Here is a 17,077-nt window from a genome sequence, read left to right on the forward strand (position 1 = left end):
CTCCAGCAGGGACCCTGTCTGTTCCAAGACTTACCGCGGCTGCGTTTGACGGCATGGCGGTTGAACGCCGGATCCTGAAGGAAAAAGGCATTCCGGATGAAGTCATCCCTACCCTGATCAAAGCCAGGAAGGATGTAACTGCGCAACATTATCACCGTATTTGGCGTAAATATGTTGCGTGGTGTGAGGCCAGGAAGGCCCCTACAGAGGAATTTCAACTGGGTCGTTTCCTGCATTTCCTGCAAACAGGACTGTCTATGGGCCTAAAATTAGGGTCCATTTAGGTTCAAATTTCGGCCCTGTCGATTTTCTTCCAGAAAGAACTAGCTTCAGTTCCTGAAGTTCAGACGTTTGTCAAGGGGGTACTGCATATACAGCCTCCTTTTGTGCCTCCAGTGGCACCTTGGGATCTCAATGTAGTTTTGGGGTTCCTAAAATCACATTGGTTTGAACCACTCACCACTGTGGACTTAAAATATCTCACATGGAAAGTGGTAATGCTGTTAGCCCTGGCTTCAGCCAGGCGTGTCTCAGAATTGGCGGCTTTATCCTATAAAAGCCCTTACCTAATTTTTCATACGGACAGGGCAGAATTGAGGACTCGTCCTCAATTTCTCCCTAAGGTGGTTTCAGCGTTTCACTTAAACCAGCCTATTGTGGTACCTACGGCTACTAGGGACTTGGAGGATTCCAAGTTGCTGGACGTAGTCAGGGCCCTGAAAATATATGTTTCCAGGACGGCTGGAGTCAGAAAATCTGACTCGCTGTTTATCCTGTATGCACCCAACAAGCTGGGTGCTCCTGCTTCTAAGCAGACTATTGCTCGTTGGATTTGTAGTACAATTCAGCTTGCACATTCTGTGGCAGGCCTGCCACAGCCAAAATCTGTAAAAGCCCATTCCACAAGGAAAGTGGGCTCATCTTGGGCGGCTGCCCGAGGGGTCTCGGCTTTACAACTTTGCCGAGCAGCTACTTGGTCAGGGGCAAACACGTTTGCTAAATTCTACAAATTTGATACCCTGGCTGAGGAGGACCTGGAGTTCTCTCATTCGGTGCTGCAGAGTCATCCGTACTCTCCCGCCCGTTTGGGAGCTTTGGTATAATCCCCATGGTCCTTTCGGAGTTCCCAGCATCCACTAGGACGTCAGAGAAAATAAGAATTTACTTACCGATAATTCTATTTCTCATAGTCCGTAGTGGATGCTGGGCGCCCATCCCAAGTGCGGATTGTCTGCAATACTTGTACATAGTTATTGTTACAAAAATCGGGTTATTATTGTTGTGAGCCATCTTTTCAGAGGCTCCTCTGTTATCATGCTGTTAACTGGGTTCAGATCACAAGTTGTACGGTGTGATTGGTGTGGCTGGTATGAGTCTTACCCGGGATTCAAAATCCTTCCTTATTGTGTACGCTCGTCCGGGCACAGTATCCTAACTGAGGCTTGGAGGAGGGTCATAGGGGGAGGAGCCAGTGCACACCAGGTAGTCCTAAAGCTTTTCTTTTGTGCCCAGTCTCCTGCGGAGCCGCTATTCCCCATGGTCCTTTCGGAGTTCCCAGCATCCACTACGGACTATGAGAAATAGAATTATCGGTAAGTAAATTCTTATTTTTTTCATTACTTAGTACATCGGTCCTTGTGTGCCGTGGCACCCTGGGGTGCCTTGGGACACTTGCAGGGGTACCTTGGATTGGTGGTCCAAGACCAATTCAAATTATTTATGGTCAATGTAATAAGCAAAACCAGTGCTGGTGGCTACCAATCATAAAATATGTGGAGAAACAGAAGCTAATCTTGTCCCCAAACACATAATTGAACCTAAGGATGACATACTGTATAAACACAATTTACTTAATATAATATTTCTTTCTAAATTTCTCAGTGAGAAAGTGTTGGCCTAGGGTTGTCATGAAAAAAAATTCTGATGCTCTAGGGCGCCTTGATTTAGGTTTGGGAACCACTCGTAGAGAAACTGATATAACTTCTGGGGACGCCAGGCGTTCCAAGTTGGACCAAATGTAGTTTGGAGCCTTTTTACACATGATTCTGATAGTATAAGTAGAAAAGCCAGTGAGACAGTGAGCCAGTTAGCCTGATCTGCTGTATTTGTGCTTTGACGCAGCCCAAAATGTTCTGAGGAATCAAACTGCCAACTCTGACTTTTTGCTATAAGTTTTGGTCAATAAACATTTGATATTTGATAAAGTCCAGTGAGTGCCCTCTCCTCCATCTAATGGAATAAGGTGGAAATCACTAAATGCTGGTACAGCGCATGTGTTGCCGCTGTTAGAAATAATTGGGCATTTAAGTGCTGAGAGTTTCTATTTATATGCATACATACACACATACACGCATACAAACACAAAATATATGTACAGCACTGATCACACCTCCTATCAGTAGCCACACACCCACCATGCTGGTTACACCCCCTGCAGTGGCACATAATAGGCCCTTCAGAAATTTCAGCTCCAGGCCCATGAGGACCTTAATCTGGCACTGAATGTATCGTATGTGATCCTGATGTCCGGAAAGCTGCCGGGCAGTTCAAGGGCAACGTATGCGACTTCTCCCCTTGGAGGAGTCGCACTAGTGTATGGCCACCTTAAGATGCTGGTGGCAGCTGTGTCAGAACACAACTAACTTTTCTTTTTCTGTAATGTCCTTCGTGATATCTTGATGCTGAGTGAAAGGGCAAATAAAGCCACCAAAACAGCAAGATTATCTTGTTTTTTAGAAATGATTGGAATGAAAGCGTTGCATACCAGTGCTAACAAGCTTTTGCCTTTACAAAGTTATACCAGAAGTTAATTTGTTATCCTCTTTGGGCCCCTGAATTCAAAGAGCTGCTTTTCATAGATTCTTTACATAGGCCTGGGTGACACAAAGTGCAGCTTTGCATCTCTGTGTGTGGCCTGCCTGTTCATCCACACCTCCAGCTAAAAGGGGCTGTGTGAGGTCATTGTAGAGGTCTGGTTATATCTTGACCTAGAGGATGTGCTCACAATCTGATATCAGGGTTTCAGGAATAGAAACTTTTATTGACCTTTTTTTACATAAAACAATATAAGCAATTATTTAACAAGAAAATATTCTACACATCCAAGGTACAGTTAAAACTTGCAAGTTTGCATAAAGAAATACATAAACTAAAGGTAAATTAAAGTTTAAGAGACATCCTTGTGTTCCTATGTCACAAACGCCTACTATCGTTCTTGAAAACTGGTTACAACAGACAGAAACCTCCGTTTCCTTTTACACATCTACTGTATGCCTCAAAGCTGACAGCAAGTTCTAGCTATCTGCTTTAGGATGGTATGCTGTACAGTACTTGTTCTAATAATGATCCATTTCAGATATATGTATGTTGTTTACTATAAGATGCATGGCCACTGATGCTCCATAAAGGACAATGCAAATAGATGTCCAAGTATGCTTCCTTTAGTAATGCTGTCCAGCTTTATGTATTTCTCAGAAAAATGTACAACAGTGTGTTTAAAAATATTCTAGCCTTTATGTCATATTTTATATTTACATCAATGACTTAAGATGGATTGATTGTTTCATTTTTACCACTGATCAACACATAAAACCCAGTAATGTCAAATAGAAACACAATTCTGAAGCTTTTTCTTAATTATAATGTATACAGTATATTTGTTAATGGTAAGTATATAGGGCCCTTGCACCATTAATATGTCTTACTTCTGCATGATGATTTTATTGTTAATGTTTCAAGAACATTGGATTATGGCAGACACTTGGAACCCAACACCCACAGTCCTTTATTTCATCTCATCGTCTAACTCCAAATATAGCATATATCACTTTTATTATTCTCTTGTTCTAAACTGTGTATGTAAGAAATTAAGATTGATGAATGAAAATAAGGTACTTGTGTGGATGAACCTTAAGGACCCTACACACTGGCAGATAATACTGCACGATATGAACGTTCTCGTTCATATCGTGCAGTGTGTAGGCACCAGCGATGAACGATGCGTGGCCCCGTGCTCGTTCATCGTTGGTGCCCCGTTGCTTATGCATGCAGGCCAATATCGACGAGATTGTCCATATTAGTATGCATTGCTATGGTGACGGGGGGAGTGAAGAAACGTCACTCCCCCCTTCACCTCCCCCCCACCCTCGGGTCGCCCATCTGCCGTATCGGCGGTCGGGCTGCTCGGCGGCGGGTCGCCCAGTCTGTAGGGCCCTTTACAGTTCAGGGGATGCAGAGTCTTCCAGTCAGGGGTTATATTTACTAAAGGTCGATTTTGTTTGTTTATGTTCGATGTTAGATCGATCTGAAATCAGTTTTAATCGATGTTGGGCTTTCAGGGTTAAAACACACATTTACTAACATTTAAAAATTTATTTTAAATAATCATCTTCTAGTAAATGTAGATTTTAACCCTGGAAGCCCAAAATCGATTTAAACTGGATCTAATATTGAATAAAAGCAAACAAAATCTACATTTAGTAAATATACCCCCTGGATATTCCAGGTGGCTGAATACTCCCTTTGATTTGTGTGCTTCATGCTAACTCTTAAGTATTATTTTTTTTTAAAGCTAGAATACAGTCAGTTTTATTTAGCATATTGTCCAGATGTCGATATTGAAATACTCCTGGTAAAAGAACTGTCTTTATTTGTTTAAGGGGCGGGAGCCTATCAAATTAACAGAGCTAAAATCGGAAGTGTCTCCCCGAATTTCTGCAGAGGATCTGATTGACTTGTGTGAACTAACTGTACCCAGTCATGCGAAGGCATCCAGCAAAAAGACCAAGTCCAGTAAGCCCAAGCTACTTGTTGTGGACATCCGACAAAGTGAGGAGTATCCTTTTATGCTCAGTAATTTGTGGTGGTGCACGTGCAGCTTAATTTCTTCACTTGTGAACATTAGCAGCAGCATTCATATATTGTATACTTGAGAATAAGTTACTTTCATGTACATTTTTGTGGGCTTATTAGCTGCATGCTACCCCATAAAGCATCTTATACTGGCTGTATATCTTTACCGGAGAACGTATTGGTGATAAGATACAGTGGTATCCAGACAATAGGTCGACAGTTAATTAGATAGTCAATAGGTCGATCACTAATGGTTGACATGGACAAAAGGTTGACATGGTCATTAGGTCAACATGTAACAGGTCGACAGTGCTTGTGGCTGATAGGTGCAAATGGTCGACACACACACACACACACTTTTTCATTTCTTTCATACGTTACCATCCATGCGGACTACAATTGGGAATAGTAACCTTCCCCGAAGCATGGCAAGCGTAGCAGTACCCTAATTGGGGTTCCATGTGCTGTGACGGTGAAAACGACACACACAAAACAAAAATGTTATGTCAACCTTTTTTGTGTCAACTATTTGTGAAAATTTCCTATGTCGAGCTTTTGTCCTTGTCGACCTTTTCCAGTGCTGGCCATTTGACCATGTCAACCTTTCACATGTTGACATTTTAATCATGTTGACTTTTGCCATGTAGACTAGATGACTGTCAACCTAATTAGGGTCGACTCTGTGATCCATGCACGGTTACAGTATAGGTTCTTACAGTTTGAATTATAGCTTTGTAGAAAGAGCAGAACATTTGGAAGCAGGGCCTGCCCTAGATCTGCTATCACTCTGGGCCAATGGTTTGGACCCACTCTACAGTTTGCATGACTTCCCTACAAGGTATCTCTCCTGGCTCCATGATAGCGATAAGAAGCAAACAATAGGCTGTATACATTGGCCAAATAAAAATGCATTATACAGTATGTACACTGTATCTTGGCTAACTTATTCAAAACAGATGTGTTTTAAATATACATTGCTAAAAAGGATGCAAATTAAGGAATTTGCAGTACTAAATAGCTGGATTCGCTATCATTCAATCACTGAATATGTTATAGTTTTAAGGTGCCCATACACTGAAGCCATATCAGGCCTTTAGGTGCGATTTCGACGCATTGGGGCCGACGTAAAGGTGTCACATCGTGTGTATTCCACTTACGATTACAATATGAGGCACGCTCCGGGGGGCTGTATGATGGTTCCTATGATCTTACCTCCTGCTGCTAGTAAGATCTGGCCATGCGATGAGGTGCTTTAAAAGTTCGATCACATGCGATCTATCGTAAGTACATCATGAGTGAGGATGAGCGGCATGTACTATATCGTGAGTCTAGGAGCGCCCGGGGAGTTCAAGGGAAATTGCATGCGATACATCGCTGTAGTGTATGGGGGCCTTAGGCATTACATTATTTTACCTAAGATAGTTTTGCACAAACTAGCACCATAGTCACAGTAAGGGCGGAATTCAAATGTTGCCGCCCCCTCCAGGGCCCCTATCGTGCCCCGGGGGTGGTGAGCTGAAATGCGTGAAAAGTGAAAGGCTCTAGAATATTTTTGGGGTACAGACAACTGTTTCACCAAATGAAAGGCTCTGTGTAAATCAAGGAAAATGAAGCTCTATGTTTAATAATATGGCCAGTAAGTTAACACTGATACATCTAGAACTAAAATATACACACCATAAGATCCACAGAATATTATTGTATACAGCAGGGCTGGCCAAACCGGTCCTCGAGATCTACCAACAGTTCATGTTTTCCAGGCCTCCTGGAGATCTGTAGAATTGTCAGTTAGGAATGAATGCAGCACATCTTAATTAGTAATGACTACACCTGTGCACCAGCTAGGAGGTCTGGAAAATGTGTACTGTTGGTAGATCTCGAGGACTGGTTTGGCCAGCCCTGGTATACAGTATCTATTCCACAGCCCATACAAAAGCAAAAATATTCCTGCAGTTAGAAGATGTCCAATTCTTGGTTATGCGGGTTGCCAATTATTAGCTGCAAATCAGTTTTCCTAGTAACAAACAATATTTATATTAGGATTACTGTAGTTCAAACAGTTATATATCCACTTCTGCCGATGACCAGATGTTAATGATGATTTTATAATCAACAGTATGTTAGAAGCTCGTAATAAACTACGTTCCAGCAGAAAGATAACAAATATAAGGAACAAGGTACAAGATGCAATTTTAAAGCCACTAATAGGAGATGCAGAATGATAATCTGCTAATAGGAGTGATGCCAGTCCATTACCTCCCTACTGCTGGTGCTTCCTACTGACTGGTATTAATAATCTGCCTTGTCTTAACCGATCAGACCTGTATTAACGTGCTACCCTGTCTTGGTCAAAGGTATCAGTGGCTTTGTCAGAAGAACTTAGAAAGTTATTGGTTCTTTCACCCAAAAACCCATTATCAGAAAGTTCCAGGAACCAGAAATAAAAACAAACAATTATTGGTGCTCAGTAATGTCATGCACAGGCATTATCACCCAGCGTCTTCCAGCAGTAAAACTGAGAAACTGTTAAACATAGTGACCTGCATAGCTGCAGCTTTAGTGCAGGTGAAGACATAAGTCTTTCCTTTATTCTATTTTAGGCATTGTGAAAATAACCTTAATGCAAAAATTATATACAGAAATGCGCTTAAACACTAAATTCAATGAATATAGAGTTAAAAACCCGTTTGTTTTCAGAAAACCTCAAAGTCTCTGACAAATGTCTCGTGGATTTTTCTCCGATCCGAAGGCACATATAGGAAGGAAACAGAAAGAGATTTCCAATGTGTAGTAGTTCTTTAAGCCATAACCGGAGCTATACAACGGGAATATGGGATATAAACTCTCCCCTCCTCCGTGTCTTTGTATAATAATCTGGGACCACACGGAAAGTGTATCAGTCAGAAATAACCAAATGCTTACTTCAACAAACGTATGTGGACTCCTATAAAGGTATCTTTCTCTAACGTCCTAGAGGATGCTGGGACTCCGTAAGGACCATGGGGATAGACGGGCTCTGCAGGAGACATGGGCACTTTAAGAAAGACTTTCACTCTGGGTGTGCACTGGCTCCTCCCTCTATGCCCCTCCTCCAGACCTCAGTTTGATACTTTGCCCAGAGGAGCTGGGTGCATTTCAGGAGCTCTCCTGAGTTTCCTGTAAGAAAGCATTTTTGTTAGGTTTTTTATTTTCAGGGAGCCTGCTGGCAACAGACTCCCTGCATCGAGGGACTGAGGAGAGAGAAACAGACCCACTTCTCTGAGTTTCAGGGCTCTGTTTCTTAGGCTACTGGACACTATTAGCTCCAGAGGGAGTCAGAACACAGGTCTCACCCTGGAGTTCGTCCCGGAGCCACGCCGCCGTCCTCCTCACAGAGCCGGAAGATAGTGGCCGGGTGAGTATGAGAGGAAAAGATCTTCAGAGGCGGCAGAACACTTCATTGATCTTCACTGAGGTAACGCACAGCACTGCAGCTGTGCGCCATTGCTCCCATACACCTCACAAACGGCAGTCACTGTAAGGGTGCAGGGCGCAGGGGGGGGCGCCCTGGGCAGCAATATAAACCTCTTATTTGGCAAAAGAGCATATATACAGCTGGACACTGTATATATGCATGAGCCCCCGCCAATGTTACACTTTTAGCGGGACTGAAGCCCGCCGCCGAGGGGGCGGGGCTTCTCCCTCAGCACCCACCAGCGCCATGTTTTTCTCCACAGCACCGCTGAGAAGAAGCTCCCCGGACTCTCCCCTGCTTATACCACGGTAGAAGAGAGGGTTTTAAAGAAGAGGGGGGGCACATAATTCGGCGCAGATAATAATAACAGCGCTACGGGGTAAACATTAAATTGCTGTGTTTTTCCTGGGTCATATTGCGCTGGGGTGTGTGCTGGCATACTCTCTCTCTGTCTCTCCAAAGGGCCTTGTGGGGGAACTGTCTTCAGTAGAGCATTTCCTGAGTGTGTAGTGTGTCGGTACGTGTGTGTAGACATGTCTGAGGTAAAAGGCCCTCCTAAGGAGGAGATGGAGCAAATGTGTGTGTGGTGTCTCCGTCGACAACACAGACGCCTGATTGGATATGTGAAATTAAGTGCTAAGATGAATTTATTACACAAACGATTGGAGAACAGACAGGGAATCTACCCATGTCTGTCCCTATATCACAGAGACCTTATCACTGATGATTCATCTGTCCCTGACACGAGGGTACACATGTTTAAGGGGAAGAAAGCTGAGGTAAATTTCCCTCCTCTGATGAAGAAAAAGAGCGTGAATCTCCAGACAAGAAGCTGCAGCTTCCCAAAAAGAATTCTCAGGGAGTATCCTTTCCCTAATGGGGCCAGGATACGATGGGAATCTTCCCCTAGGGTGTACAAGGCATTGACACGTTTACCCAAAAGGTAGCGCTGACTTTACAGCTATCCTCTGGGATCCTGCAGATAGCATGCAGTAAAAGTACTTTGAAGTCCATTTACACACATTCTGGTACACTACTCAGACCGGCGATTGTGTCGGCATGGGGTTATAGCGCTGTAGCAGCGTAGACAGAAACCTTATCAGCTGAGATTGAAACCCTAGATAAGGATGCCATGTTGTTGTCCCTAGTGTGTATATATATATATATATATATATATATATTTATATGTAAAAGATGTTGTCTTATGGAGTTGTTGCTTTACAAGGGTGAGGAATTGTTCGGAGAGGGCCTCTCGGATCTCGTCTCCACGGCTACAGCAGGTAAATCAAATTTTTTGCCATATATTCCCTCACAATCTAAGAAAGCGCCTCATTATCAAATGCAGTCCTTTCGTTCCAATAAAAACAAGAGAGCACGTGGATCGTCCTTTCTTGCCAGAGGTAAGGGCAGAGGGAAAAAGCTGCACAACACAGCTAGTTCCCAGGAACAGAAGTCCTCCCCGGCCTCTGCTAACTCCACCGCATGACGCTGGGGCTCCCCTGAGGGAGTCAGCTCCTGTGGGGGCACTTCTTCGCCTGTTCAGCCACGTCTGGGTCCACTCACAGGTGGATCCATGGGCAATAGAAATTGTTTCCCAGGATTACAAGCTGGAATTCGAAGAGTGCCTCCTCGCCGGTTTTTCAAATCGGCCCTACCGAAACAACCCCTGGAAAGGGAGATAGTGTTACATGCGATTCACAAATTGTGTCTGCAACAAGTGGTAGTAGAGGTTCCCCTGCCACTGTTTGTGGTTCCGAAACCGGACGGTTCGGTCAGACCCATTTTAAATTTAAAATCCCTGAACCTTTACTTAAAACGGTTCAAGTTCAAGATGGAATCACTCAGGGAGGTCATCGCCAGCCTAGAAGAGGGAGATTTTTTGGTATCTCTGGACATAAAGGATGCATACCTGCATGTCCCCATATATCCTCCTCATCAGGCGTACCTGAGATTTGCGGTACAGGATTGTCATTACCAATTTCAGAGATTGCCGTTTGGGCTTTCCACGGCCCCGAGAATTTTCACCAAGGTAATGGCGGAAATGATGGTGCTCCTGCGCAAGCAGGGTGTCACAATTATCCCGTATTTGGACGATCTCCTCATAAAAGCGAGTTCACGGGAGAAGTTGCTGAGCAGCGTATCACTTTCACTGAGTGTGTTACAGCGACACGGCTGGATTCTCAATATTCCAAAGTCGCAGCTGAATCCTACAACTCGTCTGCACTTCTTGGGCATGATTCTGGACACAGACCAGAAAAGGGTTTTTCTTCCGAAGGGAAAAGTGCAGGAACTCATGACTCTAGTCATGAACTTGTTGAAACCAAAACAAGTGTCAGTACATCATTGCACTCAAGTTCTGAGAAAGATGGTGGCAACATACGAAGCCATTCCATACGGCAGATTCCATGCAAGGGCCTTCCAATGGGACCTATTGGACAAATGGTCCGGGTCGTATCTGCAATTGCATCAGCGGATCACCCTGTCCCCCAGGGCCAGAGTATCTCTCCTGTGGTGGCTAAACAGTGCTCACCTTCTAGAGGGCCGCAGGTTCGGCATTCAGGACTGGATCCTGGTGACCACGGACGCGAGCCTCCGAGGTTGGGGAGCGGTCGCACAGGGAAGAAATTTCCAAGGACTTTGGTCAAGTCAAGAGACTTGTCTTCACATCAACATCCTGGAACTAAGGGCCTTATACAACGCCCTACGTCAAGCGGAGATCTTACTTCGCAATCGACCAGTTCTGATCCAGTCAGACAACATCACCGCAGTAGCTCATGTAAACCGCCAAGGCGGCACAAGGAACAGAGTGGCAATGGCGGAAGCCACCAGAGTTCTACGCTGGGCGGAGAATCATGTAAGCGCTCTGTCAGCAGTGTTCATTCCGGGAATGGACAACTGGGAAGCAGACTTCCTCAGCATACACGCTCTGCATCCGGGAGAGTGGGGACTTCATCAGGAAGTCTTCGCGCAGATTGCAAGTCGGTGGGGACTACCCCAAATAGATATGATGACATCCCGTCTCAACAAAAAGCTACAAAGGTATTGCGCCAGGTCAAGAGACCCTCAGGCGGTATCTGTGGACGCCCTAGTGACACCGTGGGTGTTCCAGTCGGTATATGTGTTTCCTCCTCTTCCTCTCATACCCAAGGGTGTTGAGGATAATAAGAAAAAAGGGGAGTGAGAACAATTCTCATTGTTCCAGATTGGCCACGAAGGAACTGGTATCCGGATCTGCAAGAAATGCTCACAGAAGATCCGTGGCCTCTTCCTCTAAGGCAGGACTTGTTACAACAAGGTCCCTGTCTGTTCCAAGACTTACCGCGGCTGCGTTTGACGGCATGGCGGTTGAACGCCGGATCCTAGCGGAAAAAGGTATTCCGGATGAGGTAATTCCTACGCTAATAAAGGCTAGGAAGGACGTGACATCTAAACATTATCACCGAATATGGAGAAAATATGTTTCTTGGTGTGAGGCCAGGAATGCTCCTACGGAAGAATTCCACCTGGGCCGTTTTCTTCACTTCCTACAAACTGGAGTGAATTTGGGCCTAAAATTAGGCTCCATTAAAAGTTCAGATTTCGGCCTTATCCATTTTCTTTCAAAAGGAATTGGCCTCATTACCTGAATTACAGACTTTTGTGAAGGGAGTACTGCATATTCAGCCTCCTTTTGTACCTCCGGTGGCGCCTTGGGACCTTAACGTGGTGTCAAGTTTCCTTAAATCACATTGGTTTGAACCACTTAAGACAGTGGAGTTGAAATATCTCACCTGGAAGGTGGTCATGTTGTTAGCCTTGGCTTCAGCTAGGCGAGTTTCGGAATTGGCGGCTTTATCACATAAAAGCCCTCATCTGGTTTTCCATATGGATAGAGCGGAATTGCGTACCCGTCCTCAATTCCTGCCTAAGGTGGTCTCATCCTTTCATATGAACCAACCTATTGTCGTGCCTGTGGCTACGCGTGACTTGGAGGATTCCGAGTCCCTTGATGTGGTCAGGGCTTTGAAAATTTACGTGGTCAGAACGGCTAGGATCAGAAAAACAGAAGCACTGTTTGTCCTGTATGCAGCCAACAAGGTTGGCGGCCCTGCTTCAAAGCAGACTATTGCTCGCTGGATCTGTAACACGATTCAGCAGGCGCATTCTACGGCAGGATTGCCGTTACCAAAATCGGTTAAGGCCCATTCCACTAGGAAGGTGGGCTCTTCTGGGCGGCTGCCCGAGGGGTCTCGGCACTACAGCTGTGCCGAGCTGCTACTTGGTCGGGTTCAAACACCTTTGCAAAGTTCTATAAGTTTGATACCCTGGCTGATGAGGACCTCCTGTTTACTCAATCGGTGCTGCAGAGTCATCCGCACTCTCCCGCCCGTTTGGGAGCTTTGGTATAATCCCCATGGTCCTTACGGTGTCCCAGCATCCTCTAGGACGTTAGAGAAAATAAGATTTTAAACCTACCGGTAAATCTTTTTCTCGTAGTCCGTAGAGGATGCTGGGCGCCCGTCCCAAGTGCGGACTACTTCTGCAAGACTTGTATATAGTTATTGCTTACATAAGGGTTATATTATAGTTTCATCGGTCTTGGACTGATGCTATGTTGTTTTTCATACTGTTAACTGGGTAGTATATCAGAAGTTATACGGTGTGATTGGTGTGGCTGGTATGAATCTTGCCCTTGGATTACAAAAATCCTTTCCTCGTGCTGTCCGTCTCCTCTGGGCACAGTTTCTCTAACTGAGGTCTGGAGGAGGGGCATAGAGGGAGGAGCCAGTGCACACCCAGAGCCAAAGTCTTTCTTAAAGTGCCCATGTCTCCTGCGGAGCCCGTCGTTCCCCATGGTCCTTACGGAGTCCCAGCATCCTCTACGGACTACGAGAAAAAGATTTACCGGTAGGTTTAAAATCTTATTTCTCTGACGTCCTAAGTGGATGCTGGGGACTCCGTCAGGACCATGGGGAATAGCGGCTCCGCAGGAGACAGGGCACAAAAGTAAAAGCTTTAGGATCAGGTGGTGTGCACTGGCTCCTCCCCCTATGACCCTCCTCCAAGCCTCAGTTAGATTTTTGTGCCCGGCCGAGAAGGGTGCAATCTAGGTGGCTCTCCTAAAGAGCTGCTTAGAGTAAAAGTTTTGTTAGGTTTTTTTTATTTTCAGTGAGTCCTGCTGGCAACAGGCTCACTGCATCGAGGGACTTAGGGGAGAGAAGTGAACTCACCTGCGTGCAGGATGGATTGGCTTCTTAGGCTACTGGACACCATTAGCTCCAGAGGGAGTCGGAACACAGGTCTCACCCTGGGGTTCGTCCCGGAGCCGCGCCGCCGACCCCCTTGCAGATGCCGAAAAGTGAAGAGGTCCAGAAACCGGCGGCAGAAGACTTTTCAGTCTTCATAAGGTAGCGCACAGCACTGCAGCTGTGCGCCATTGTTGTCAGTACATTTCATAGCAGCGGTCACTGAGGGTGCAGGGCGCTGGGGGGGGCGCCCTGGGCAGCAATGATAGTACCTTATTCTGGCTAAAAATACATCACATATAGCCCCTGGGGGCTATATGGATGTATTTAACCCCTGCCAGGTCTCAGAAAAACGGGAGAAGAAGCCCGCCGAAAAGGGGGCGGGGCCTATTCTCCTCAGCACACAGCGCCATTTTCCCTCACAGAAATGCTGGTGGGAAGGCTCCCAGGCTCTCCCCTGCACTGCACTACAGAAACAGGGTTAAAACAGAGAGGGGGGGCACTTATTTGGCGATATGACTATATATATTAAAATGCTATAAGGGAAAAACACTTATATAAAGGTTGTCCCTGTATAATTATAGCGTTTTTGGTGTGTGCTGGCAAACTCTCCCTCTGTCTCCCCAAAGGGCTAGTGGGGTCCTGTCCTCTATCAGAGCATTCCCTGTGTGTGTGCTGTGTGTCGGTACGTGTGTCGACATGTATGAGGACGATGTTGGTGAGGAGGCGGAGCAATTGCCTGTAATGGTGATGTCACTCTCTAGGGAGTCGACACCGGAATGGATGGCTTATTTAAGGAATTACGTGATAATGTCAACACGCTGCAAGGTCGGTTGACGACATGAGACGGCCGGCAAACCAATTAGTACCTGTCCAGGCGTCTCAAACACCGTCAGGGGCGTTAAAACGTCCTTTTACCTCAGTCGGTCGACACAGACACAGACACGGACACGGACTCCAGTGTCGACGGTGAAGAAACAAACGTATTTTCCTTTAGGGCCACACGTTACTTGTTAAGGGCAATGAAGGAGATGTTACATATTTCTGATACTACAAGTACCACAAAAAAGGGTATTATGTGGAGTGTGAAAAAACTACATGTGGTTTTTCCTGAATCAGATAAATTAAACGTGGGTTTCCCCCGATAGAAAATTATTGGCGGTATACCCTTTCCCGCCAGAAGTTATGGCGCGTTGGGAAACACCCCTTAGGGTGGATAAGGCGCTCACACGCTTATCAAAACAAGTGGCGTTACCGTCTCCAGATACGGCCGCCCTCAAGGAGCCAACTGATAGGAGGCTGGAAAATATCCTAAAAAGTATATACACACATACTGGTGTTATACTGCGACCAGCGATCGCCTCAGCCTGGATGGGCAGCGCTGGGGTGGCTTGGTCGGATTCCCTGACTGGAAATATTGATACCCTTGACAGGGACAGTATTTTATTGACTATAGAGCATTTAAAGGATGCATTTCTATATATGCGAGATGCACAGAGGGATATTTGCACTCTGGCATCAAGAGTAAGTGCGATGTCCATATCTGCCAGAAGATGTTTATGGACACGACAGTGGTCAGGTGATGCAGATTCCAAACGGCACATGGAAGTATTGCCGTATAAAGGGGAGGAGTTATTTGGGGTCGGTCCATCGGACCTGGTGGCCACGGCAACAGCTGGAAAATCCACCTTTTTTACCCCAAGTCACATCTCAGCAGAAAAAGACATCGTCTTTTCAGCCTCAGTCCTTTCGTCCCCATAAGGGCAAGCGGGCAAAAGGCCAGTCATATCTGCCCAGGGACAGAGGTAAGGGAAGAAGACTGCAGCAGGCAGCCCATTCCCAGGAACAGAAGCCTTCCACCGCTTCTGCCAAGTCCTCAGCATGACGCTGGGGCCGTACAAACAGGGGCGGTGGGGGGTCGTCTCAAGAGTTTCAGCACGCAGTGGGCTCACTCGCAAGTGGACCCCTGGATCCTACAAGTAGTATCCCAGGGGTACAGATTGGAAATTCGAGACGTCTCCCCCTCGCAGGTTCCTGAAGTTTGCTTTACCAACGTCTCCCTCCGACAGGGAGGCAGTATTGGAAACAATTCACAAGCTGTATTCCCAGCAGGTGATAATCAAAGTACCCCTCCTACAACAAGGAAAGGGGTATTATTCCACACTATATTGTGGTACTGAAGCCAGACGGCTCGGTGAGACCTATTCTAAATCTGAAATATTTGAACACTTGCATACAAAGGTTCAAATCAAGATGGAGTCACTCAGAGCAGTGATAGCGAACCAGGAAGAAGGGGACTATATGGTGTCCCTGGACATCAAGGATGCTTACCTCCATGTCCCAATTTGCCCTTCTCACCAAGGGTACCTCAGGTTCGTGGTACAAAACTGTCACTATCAGTTTCAGACGCTGCCGTTTGGATTGTCCACGGCACCCCGGGTCTTTACCAAGGTAATGGCCGAAATGATGATTCTTCTTCAAAGAAAAGGCGTCTTAATTATCCCTTACTTGGACGATCTCCTGATAAGGGCAAGGTCCAGAGAACAGTTGGAGGTCGGAGTAGCACTATCTCAAGTAGTTCTACGACAGCACGGGTGGATTCTAAATATTCCAAAATCGCAGCTGTCTCCGACGACACGTCTGCTGTTCCTAGGGATGATTCTGGACACAGTCCAGAAAAAGGTGTTTCTCCCGGAGGAGAAAGCCAGGGAGTTATCCGAGCTAGTCAGGAACCTCCTAAAACCAGGAAAAGTGTCAGTGCATCATTGCACAAGGGTCCTGGGAAAAATGGTGGCTTCTTACGAAGCGATTCCATTCGGCAGATTTCACGCAAGAACTTTTCAGTGGGATCTGCTGGAAAAATGGTCCGGATCGCATCTTCAGATGCATCAGCGGATAACCCTGTCTCCAAGGACAAGGGTGTCTCTTCTGTGGTGGCTGCAGAGTGCTCATCTACTAAAGGGCCACAGATTCGGCATTCAGGACTGGGTCCTGGTGACCACGGATGCCAGCCTGAAAGGCTGGGGAGCAGTCACACAAGGAAAAAATTTCCAGGGAGTGTGATCAAGTCTGGAGACTTCTCTCCACATAAATATACTGGAGCTAAGAGCAATTTACAATGCTCTAAGCTTAGCAAGACCTCTGCTTCAAGGTAAGCCGGTATTGATCCAGTGGGACAACATCACGGCAGTCGCCCACGTAAACAGACAGGGCGGCACAAGAAGCAGGAGGACAATGGCAGAAACTGCAAGGATTCTTCGCTGGGCGGAAAATCATGTGATAGCACTGTCAGCAGTGTTCATTCCGGGAGTGGACAACTGGGAAGCAGACTTCCTCAGCACGACCTCCACCCGGGAGAGTGGGGACTTCATCGGGAAGTCTTCCACATGATTGTGAACCGTTGGGAAAGACCAAAGGTGGACATGATGGCGTCCCGCCTGAACAAAAAACTGGACAGGTATTGCGCCAGGTCAAGAGACCCTCAGGCAATAGCTGTGGACGTTCTGGTAACACCGTGGGTGTACCAGTCGGTGTATGTGTTCCCTCC

The 17,077-nt window shown here is 46.1% G+C and overlaps 1 protein-coding gene across 3 annotated transcripts in view; it reads left to right on the forward strand.

Moving 5' to 3' along the window:
• TBCK (TBC1 domain containing kinase) overlaps nt 1-17,077 on the forward strand; it is a 733,906-nt gene that overhangs the window by 579,450 nt on the left and 137,379 nt on the right. For all 3 annotated transcript variants that reach the window (XM_063919248.1, XM_063919252.1, XM_063919243.1), the window contains one exon: nt 4,659-4,834. In XM_063919248.1, coding sequence (XP_063775318.1) covers nt 4,659-4,834 — 176 coding nt within the window. The remainder of the gene's footprint in view (nt 1-4,658; nt 4,835-17,077) is intronic.

This window comes from Pseudophryne corroboree, chromosome 1 (assembly GCF_028390025.1).
Source record: "Pseudophryne corroboree isolate aPseCor3 chromosome 1, aPseCor3.hap2, whole genome shotgun sequence".
NCBI classification, from domain to species: Eukaryota; Metazoa; Chordata; class Amphibia; order Anura; family Myobatrachidae; genus Pseudophryne; species Pseudophryne corroboree.